Genomic DNA, 10,397 nt, shown 5'->3' with positions numbered 1-10,397 from the left:
GACTGCAGGATAAATAAAACCACACAAATAACAAAAAAAATGTGCCCTTTCATTTCCATTCACTGGAAGGCAACAATAGTACTGAATTCTGATATAACAAAAATTGATCTCATGTAACTAATTTAAAGAACTCTAAGGAGCACCAAATTGCAACCATGCTCCCAAGAACAAATCTTTAATCCGAGCAAGAATTCTCAGGGAAAACTGTGGGGTTAGTCCCTCTAAAAAGTCTTAAAACCCTACATTATTATTTCAATCAAACTTTTAAGTATATGAAAGCTTCCCACCATAGATTCCAGACTGTTCCATCCCCCCAAAAAAAATTTCATCACCATCTTCCGCCAAGGTTGTAGGGCATTCTAAAACTTAAGCACCACCGGAACCGTACTTCTTTCCGAAGACGAGGACCTGGAGCTTGTCGTAACCAGCCAACACACCAGCACCAGCAACAGCACGAAGGATGTTGGCACCAGCACCCTTAAATAGGGACTTGGGGCCCTCGTTCTTGACAATCTGCTTGAAGCAGTCGAATGAGCCCTTGTACTTGACGGCCTCACCGGAGGTCATCATCATTCTTCTTCGGACGGTATCAATTGGGTATGAAGCAAGACCAGCTCCGTTGGTAATGACCCACCCAAGAGCAAAACTAGCAAAGAAACTATCCTGCAATCATCAAAATTTTACAACATTATTACATTATTTTTTGTACAGAAATGTTAGATATAAATATTCAACACTAACTTGTGTATGTTCCAAAAACAATTGGAAAGTATATCCAACAGCAAAACAATAAACCACAATCAGTTACTTTCTTTGTAGAAAACTAACTAACAATGGGGTATAGGAGAAGAAAATATTAGGTCCATTGTCCTCACATAACAATTGACATGCTTGGATTGGGTTGTGTATTAAAGGGGTAATAAGAAACTAAGTATGGGAGAGTGGAATGGGTGAGTTATTGCTGGTGTAAGAAAGAGTGGTGGCATCACATTCATGTTCACATCATAGCCCCAGAGATAAATAATCTCTATCAACATTTTAATATTTCTCGCTCTCCTATTACCATCTTAATGAATCACCCCAAAACAAGCATGCACTAAATGAAAGAAATGGAGACACGAATGGCTAAAAACAAACACTCAAGAGAAATTTTCCACCAAATATCAACTGAAGATTACAAGCACAAAATCCAGGGTCCAATAAACAAAACATTGCATTATAAAATGATATAAATCGGTAGCTAACCTGCAACTTTCCGGTCAAAAGCACGGGCTTCACGGAATCATACAACCCAAAGTACAATCCACGGTAGACAATGATACCGACACATGAGATGTTGAATCCACGGTATAGACCAGCAAGACCATCTGATGCCCATGTCTTGCGGTAAACATCAACAAGACCATTGAATTGCCTGTCTGCTCCTCCCTTCTTGGCAGCCTTTGAGTCGTTGGCAAGACGGGTACGGGCATAATCCAAAGAGTACACAAAGAACAATGAAGAGGCACCAGCAGCACCACCAGAAGCCAAGTTACCGGCAAACCACTTCCAGTAACCATCCTTGTCCTTCTTGAAGTTGAACATTCTCTTGAAGTAGTCCTTGAAGGCAAAGTTCAAGGCCTGGAAAGAAAAAATAAAACAATGTTAAATTCACTAATAACAAGAAAAATAAAATCAACAGATTAGAAACGACAGCAAAGGATTAACTTATAAGCACCTGAGTAGGGAAATAACGGATGACATTGGCAGTGTTTCCTCTCCACAAGGAAATCATACCCTCATCCTTCATTGTCCTGGTGAAACAGTCACCAATACCCTTGTAGGGTTCAGCGAGACGGCCAGATTTAAGCATCTCATCTTGGTTCTGGATCAACAGCTTAACACGCTCAATGGGAGCAGCAGCAGTCTTTGAGACAGCAGCTGAAACTCCTCCCATGAGAAAATCAATAGCGAAAGCAGCAGGTCCTTTCTCAGCAGGGGCGTATGCAACTACAGGTGAAGCCATGTTGGAAACAAAAGATAGATCCTGGGTTGCTGGGTACTGGAACGCAGCATTAGAGTAGTTTCCATAGGCAAAACGCCTTTGGACCAAGGCAGAGTTTTGGGACCCTCCAAAACGAGGCTGACTGATCTGTGACAGACCACTGAGTTGGCCAGCAGCAGCCTTCTGCATAACTGAGGGTTGTTGGTTCATCTCAGCCATTACTTCTGATTTATATCCTAAAGAACATGGAACAATATTTTAGCACAGTATACAGTACCATAAAACAAGCAGAATTATAATAAGCACATCACATCCAAAGCAAAAAGTCATCAACAAAGCTAGAATAAAAAAATCATTGATATTTACACAGTGAACCAATAATATTGAAATTTAAAAAGAGATCATGGAAAGGAACATAAACCAATGATTGACTGGATCTTAACAGCATAAATTGACTGGAAAACAATTCAAGTCTTATCAAAGATCAGATTTGCTCAAACAAAAGCTTTGATTTCAATTGAAACAATCGCAATTGAAAAAATATGTTTCAGACAGAGAATAGTAAGCAGATGTTTCATACACTGTGCAAGGTAAATCCAGAAGCACAAAAGGCATCACTTATAATTCATGCGACAATAAAACGACATAATTAAACGAAAAACAATATCTAAACCCTGGAATAAAGCAAACTATGTTACTCCGACTCTTTCATTCATCTCCCATTTTCTGGGAACCCGAAACAAACGACATTGACATAGACAAGACACCAAATCAAGCCCTAGATGAATCTAAGTTACATAACGCATAATTAACAACAATTACACATGTACATGTTAATATCACTAAAGCAACCAAGCAATTTCTAGCAACCTGTCCATTAACCAAAGAAGACTAATTCAAATCAGACTGATTTATTTCTTAAATCTAATAAACTGACGAACAAAAACAGATCAAAAATCATCATATAAAATAATAATGCTAACATTCAAACCACAAAGCATTTGACTTCATCCAACCAGATTCAAACTCTAAATCCAATAAATTTCCAAAATGAATCAGATCTGATTCAAACGCTACAATTTTATGATCCATTCATAACTCAGAAAAATCAACAGAATTCAATAGATCCACAAACACAAAATTATAATCAACACATAACAAACCAGATCTACAGATCTAACAATAAAAAAAATGCAAAAATGCAGATCCATAATTTAACACAGAAATTCACAAACAGATCGAAAACAACATCACAAAACCACATCAGAAACAAAAACCTAAAATGAAAATCAAATGAAAACTAAAATGAAAATCAAATGAAAATGAATATGAAATCTTACACAGAAATTGAGAAACAAAAATGCAAAATGAGAATCAAAATACTCTTTTTTCAAACAAAAATAATTCATGAAATGTAAAATCAGATGATTTTAGAGAGAGAAGAGGAGAGAGAAACCTGCAAACGGCTGGCTGATGGACGAGGGTTTTGCAGCGAGAGAGCAAGGTAAGAGAGAGAAAGCAAGGGTTGCTGCTACTCAAGATATTTATAATTGGGGGGCCCCGGGAAATGCTACGGTGTTGTGGGACCTATCAAACCTAATGGTGTGTCCTAGATTTATAGCCGTTTGATTAAAGATAAACGGTGGATTGGGCCTGGAATGTGGGAAATGAGAATTAGTCCATGTGATTAATACGTTGATTTATGTTTTTTTTTTTTTTTTTAGGGAAAATACGTTGATTTATGTGGTAATATTATGATTAGTGTTTTAGTTTGATGTTGATGTTTTTTTTTTATTAATAGGAAGGAAAATGAAGAATTGTAAATTAATGGAGAGTTGACGACCTTTAAGAAGAGGGTTGTTTGGTTGGTGGAAAATGAGCGGCGGCCAATTCACAGGAAAGAATGGCTTTAGTTTGGGCCCTAAATTGTAAGGAAAAGGCAAGTGGTTTTCAATTACTCAAAATTCAAATTATATTACTCGTATATTATAAAATAATAAATTAAAGGAAATTCAAAATTGACCTACCAAATTTGAGAATCAGATACTACTTCTGTGCTTGATTTTTAACGGTTTGGGCCCATTCATAACTTAATTAGTTATTTACGGATTTCAATTGTTTTCAACCATTAATCATAGTTTTAACATAATTTAGTTCCTATTTTTAAGCAAATTTGAAGAAAAAAAAAAACATGCTTTAGTGAATTTTGTTTCCTATTTTCAAACAAATTTGCTTAGTCCTATTTGGGGTAGCATTTTAAGTAAACTATGAAAAACAGATAAAAGTGTTTAATAAGGTAGTGGTTTGAATAACGATTATTGGCAGAGCTATTGTTTAGATAGATTTTCTCAAACGTTAAAAATAGCATTTTAGAGGTATCTGGTGTTGTCATTGGTTACACTTTTCAACAATATGTATGTACTTTAGTTTTTAAACGCTACTTTTGCTAAATACTTATATTATCCACCACTACATTGACAACTAACCCTAGCCACTACTAATTCATAACTACTCACTACTCTTATGGCTACCCGTTACTCAACAGCTAAAAGCTACCCACTATAGGCACTATTCTCGTTATGTCGAACAAGGCCTTAGCTCAAAATTATAGGATCAGGAGCACTTGGGCATTTTATCCTTCCCCATTTCCAAAGAGATTAGCGTACTAATTTGGGTAGAGGTGACTTGTGAATAGTAAATTAGTAAGTCATTCACTTGAGTGCAACTTTATTCATATCTCACCTACCAAGCTCAATATATAAATTACATAAGGCTATATTCTTTTGATTTTAAAATAATAAAGTAATATTTTGCAAAAATAAATTCAATTACAACAATAAAGTAAAAGCTATTTTTAATCTTTAAAAATTAGTAAAAATACGTTTTAATTACTTAAAATTATTTCAGTTCAATAAACTCTTACAACAACAAAAGAACATAGAATGTATAGTAATTTGTATTAAGCCATTTAAAATAAATGTTTGTTGGTGAAATTTAAAAAAGAGTTTATAAGCAAGAGATGTTGTACAATGGAATATCTACTCGACGATCATAGTTTTATTAAAGAAATTTTTATTTGATTTAATATGTTAAGTATTTTTATTAAAATCGAATCTCTTTTATATATGTCGTATAACTCTTTATTAATGAATTTTTTTTTACTTAAAAAAATTTTATGAACGGCAAGAGGTAGAATATTCCAAATAATCAATAACGTGACATGTGCATGGACCATGCATGCCAAGTTGCCCAAGCATAATGCAACATGTGCATTGAGCTACTTGTTATTCATCTTTCCAATTTCCATCATACCTACGCTATCATCATCTTCTTATTATTCCATCCAACGCAACCCATGGCATGGGAATTATCAATATTATTTCATCCATCATCTTGGACTTTCTTTATTAGTTTTGTTAAGATCTACAAGATTCAAAACCAAGACACATTATGATTTATATAAAAGTATTTACTTACTCACTACATACCCTACAATCCTACATTACACCTTTATACTCGAGTCATATAAAATTGTCGAGTAGATCGAGCACCGTGGTGTACAATAGAACATGCATGTTAAACAATCTCAAAATATGACAGTATTCACAGTAGGCCAATCGCGTTGAGGATCGTTATTTCACACTCTATAAACCCAGAAATAAGTTCACATTGCCAAAGAAAGATTTTTCATCAATGCATAATTGAGGTCCAACATTTTGGCTACTTTCACTGGCTTAAGTTTCTAGATTTTCATAATTGATTTCACCTTAAGACAGCTCAGACTTTTCCGCACGTTTACAATTTCTTAGCTCTTCAATAAAGTTACGCAAAATAATTTTCTTCAGATTTTTTTTCTGGACTAGAGAAGCTTCCTTTTACCTACAATTTTCTTTTACAGAAATAAGTAATTTGACCACAAACTTATTTTGTTAATACTACTCGATAACTATTTTTAACTTAAATATACAAATTTAACAACAGTTTTCTTTATCAATCAAAGATGAATTAAAAGCAGGGTGAAAAAAAAAATCAAATTCAGGTATTCAGTCAAATTCCGAAGTAAATAGCTTTACTAGCAATAAGTTTGATGTAGATAAAAACTAAAGCTTCACAACAATCGCAATACACTCTTGCAATAAGTCACCTAAAATTGTCTTAAAAAAATAATATGCATGACCACAAAGTCAATTCAACTATAGAAATTATGAAGTATAGGTTAAGTATATTTCACAAAAGTCAGACACGAACCAAACTCAAGTTTATGTTGCTTTTCAAACAAGAGTTTCTCATTGCAACAACCAGAAACATGCCAAAAATGACTACTCGTACTAGAAAACCAGAAAAATGATCGACCCAAACTAGAACTTACAAGATCCCAAACAGTGCGACCAACCTGTTTGACTTTGACAGGTTGATTTGGAAACACGGTCAACCTGCAGACCGCTGATTATCAAGTGTCGTCATCAACCAAAGCAAATATTTGCATTTTGCAGAATCAGCCTCCATGACCAGAACAACTTTTTACAATGTAAGCCCTGCATGTTAATAGAAAGCCAGAATTCCAAGCGAATATGCTGAGAAACAGTAGCAGCAATGAAGGAGTCAAACAAATGCCCTTTTGCATTCTATTTGTGGTATCTGACCTCAATTCCATCTAAAGCAGAATGGTATTATAAGGGGGGCAGTAATGAGTCAGCTTTGCAAAAAGTATATACATCACCAGCTTATCACCCAATGCAAATTATAGCAGTACAGAACAAGTAATAGTCTATTTCCCTATGTGTTTTCAGGTGTGGGAAATCAAGATATCAGATGTAAAAAATGCAAGCTGACCTTACCAATTAAGACAAAGATGATATGCGCTGAAGACAGAATGAAATCATTAAATGGTTCATTAACCTTATATACTCAATGAAAGAGTTATGAGACGGGTCCATCGATACACAATCCCTCTTATTATGGTGAGTGGCTGAGTGTATCTTCTTTTACAGGGAAAACAAAAAATGACTCACAGTAGTGAAATATTTTCTTTGGAAAATACGCGCTTGATGATGCACACTCAGCTTAATAGTACGGACCAACAGCAACTTCCAAAGTGAATAAACAATGCAATTAATTAGACATTGCTAAGTGGACAAGTAAGATGAAGCAAATACAGACGAAGTTTGAAGTTAACAAGAAGCCGAGGAAGCAACTCAAACTCTGAACTCGGACACTTAGTCCTCTATTAATATAACGGGGATGACTACTTTGCTTGCATTTTGGATGTTTAATTCCTGATATAGAAAATTTAGCTTAAGCAGCAAGTAATCAAATGGTCAAATCAATGAACAAATTCAGCAACAAATATCAGATTAGCATAATTAGCAAAATCATACAAGTTTTCTTTGCAATCAGGTTTCTTCAATTAGTTCGTTTTGGCAATCAAAGATTCAGTGCTCATAAATAATAGCATTACTTGGAAAAAGCAGAAAAGTCCAGATCTTTCATAGTGTCAGCGTAATTAGTCAAATAACATTGTGAGCAGAGTAAATGAGAATCTAATTTCTACAGAGTATATTCTTCAGCAAAAAAAAAAAACAAGATACAGATATGCATAGAGTAGTTCCTCTACTTTTCTGGGATGGAAAACAAAATTTAAAATTTAAGGAAGATCGAAATTAACAGCATTACACACAATTCTTCACCTCAGATCAAGCTATGCTTGTATAAAGTCAAGTGGTATACAAATAATATGTCAGTAAGAAAGCTGACCTACTTCCTTTAGCAGCTACAGATGCCTATCAGCTTTGATTCCATCTCTTCCTTGAAATCTATCAATGCTCAGGGATATGGGCTCCAACGACATTTCTGATTTTGGCATACCTAACACCATTTCCTTCTGCTTAAGCAGCAAGACCATCCAATCACTCTCTAGTTTCACCCTTTCATTCTCCAACTTCAATCTCTCGAGCTCTCTGTCTTTCTTGCTGCGAAATCTCAACCATTTAAGCCGCTGTTTCTCAAGATCAAGTGCCTCAGCCTCCAACTTGACCTTTTCCACCTCAAGTTGCCACATTCGTTGCTGAATCAATGATCTTTGTTCTGCAGGAGATTTTGCCACATCTTGAAACATGGACTCCAATTCCACTCTATAACAGTCCTGCCTGCCAGGCAACAATGAGAAATTAGAGCTTCCTCCATTCACGTTGCTTCTAGCATAATAACCCTCCATCCTTCCAGATTTGATATCAACATTCTTTTCATCATCTTCATACGACTCATCACTGTCTGACTCGTAATTTTCATCAGCTTCATGCACCTCAGAAACATTGTTTTCATTTGGATGGGTAGCCAGAGGCATTATATGAGCTTGTAAATCAATATCATGACAGCCAGGTATTCTCTGACCATTATGGAAAGCACACATTTCCCGATAAAACAGATGTTTTGAACTCAATATCTTTTTTACCTCATCCTTCGCCTTTTCTGTCAAGTGCGGCATGGCATCCATTAGAGACGGATTTTCCACCACTTGGCAACTAGTTTCCCTACCAAGAATGTCATTCAACTTCTTGTATCTTTTATTCAAGTCATTGAACTTGTCCTCACATTGTTGAGGAGAAACACAACAACCATTACTAATCATAATGTTTGAAACCATTTTCCATTTCCCCTTCTTTTGCAACATTCCAGATTTCCTCTTCAACCCATCCTTAGCATCAAACATGCCCTCATCCCCAACAGAAGCTACAACTGCTATTAGAAGTCTAACAATGTTATCAGTCCACTTCATTCGTTGCCAAGGAGATTCCTTTTTATCCTTTCCCACATTACAGTTCTCACCATTCCCATCCCCTGTATAACTTGGCTCCTCATCTTCACTAGACGTATTATTACTAAGCGAACGCCCAAGAGATATTCCCTTCCCCTTACCAAAATCCATTGACATTCCCTTCAACGACAACCCTTTCGCCTCTACAAACCCTAGTGGTTGCTCATTCTCAATGCCACTCATCATGTTCATGGGATGTAACTCAAGGGGTTGATGGGTCATTAATGGATGACCCATCTGACCTTGTTGGAGATCATCCCCCGGCATTTCCATATCCAATAATCGACCATTCGATCCCATTCCGGATAAAAACCCGCCTCCTAAACGTGGTCTTTCCATCAATATATGAACCCCTAAAGCTTAATCTTCAACAACTCAACTACAGAACTAATCTCCCTCAATCAAATAAGGCCTCAGCTAAACAGTACAAATTCCATTCCTCCCTAATTTCAAACCCTATCTTCAACAATCAGCAAAGATCGAAGAATAGAAGAACCCCAGAAAAAGCAAACAACAACCTACGAATTTAGTTGCTACTAGCTAATAGAAACCCACTAAAAATAACAGCTTGATTACACAGTATTCAGCTTAGGGTTTACAAACTCAAAGATTAAGGAACAATATAGCACAAACAAAGTACAAAATTTTCTAAGATTTGAAAATTGAAGTCAATCAAAGTTATAAGCAATCAATAGAAGCTATATCCAAGTTGGAAACTTTAAACTAGTACAGAACAAGATTACCGAAGATTGAAAGCACAATTTGATCTTCTTTTAGGAAACTTAATTAGGGTTTAAGTTACCTTAATCATTTTACAGAAGAAGCTTCCTGATTTTCAGGGTAGAGGAGAGAGAAAACGATCAAGGAAGAAGTGATGTTCCACAATTTTGGGACGCAAAGTGCAAAACACCTGAAATACGGGGCAGGAAATGGGGTAACCCACCGAAAGGGCGAGAGGTTCCTTTGGAGTTTGGACTGATCGGAGTGTCTTTAAAAAGCTGTTTTTATTTAGTTGACATCATTTGATTATCATGATTTTAAAGATTAACGTATTTACTCTCTCATTCTCGACATTGTAAAATTATAAAAAAGCGAAAATTAATAAAATTATAAACTGAGACGATTCAAGCAAGATCATTATTGACTATAATTTATCGAAACTATAAATCACAAAAGCTAGTTAAAGGATGTAGTTTATTATCGTTACTAAGGGTCTGTTCTCATTGACTGAATTGAACTGAGCTGAGTTGAACTGAACTAAACTGAATATTTTATAAGAGAAGGAAATTAGGAGCTGAACTGAACTGAACTGAATTTCAACATAAAAGAACAAGCCCTAAATTAATACAACTCGTATTCCTATTTGGATAAATGACAAATAAGGGAGATATGTGTACCAATAAGGTCTTGATCACGTTATTTCTTCTACTACCTCCGTTACAATTAGACATTTTCCCTACGAAGTAGTGTGCATTATTTTTTATTTTATTTTTTTCGAGGGAGAGTAGTGTGCATCATTTTGACTAATATTAAGCTGCAAATAAGCACAAATTCGATACATTTTGCCTACGCTTATGGGCATCTTGTAATAGGAAGCTA

The 10,397-nt window shown here is 35.5% G+C and overlaps 2 protein-coding genes across 2 annotated transcripts; both read right to left on the bottom strand.

The window, feature by feature from the left end:
- Positions 1-12: 12 nt before the first annotated feature.
- LOC110696012 (ADP,ATP carrier protein 1, mitochondrial-like) lies at positions 13-3,584 on the bottom strand. The gene is made up of 4 exons (XM_021873273.1): positions 3,441-3,584; positions 1,718-2,220; positions 1,246-1,620; positions 13-663 (listed from the first exon to the last, which is right to left on the bottom strand). Exons 2-4 carry the CDS (start codon positions 2,201-2,203, stop codon positions 367-369), a joined length of 1,158 nt encoding a protein of 385 aa, XP_021728965.1. The 5' UTR covers positions 2,204-2,220; positions 3,441-3,584; the 3' UTR covers positions 13-366.
- A 4,170-nt stretch (positions 3,585-7,754) lies between these two features.
- On the bottom strand, positions 7,755-9,098 carry LOC110696159. The gene has a single exon (XM_021873447.1). It carries the CDS (start codon positions 9,096-9,098, stop codon positions 7,755-7,757), a length of 1,344 nt encoding a protein of 447 aa, XP_021729139.1.
- Positions 9,099-10,397: the final 1,299 nt, after the last annotated feature.

Source organism: Chenopodium quinoa, unplaced genomic scaffold, assembly GCF_001683475.1.
Source record: "Chenopodium quinoa cultivar QQ74 unplaced genomic scaffold, ASM168347v1, whole genome shotgun sequence".
NCBI lineage: Eukaryota > Viridiplantae > Streptophyta > Magnoliopsida > Caryophyllales > Amaranthaceae > Chenopodium > Chenopodium quinoa.
Note: the sequence above shows the minus strand (reverse complement) of the source record. Positions and strands in the feature narration are given on the sequence as shown.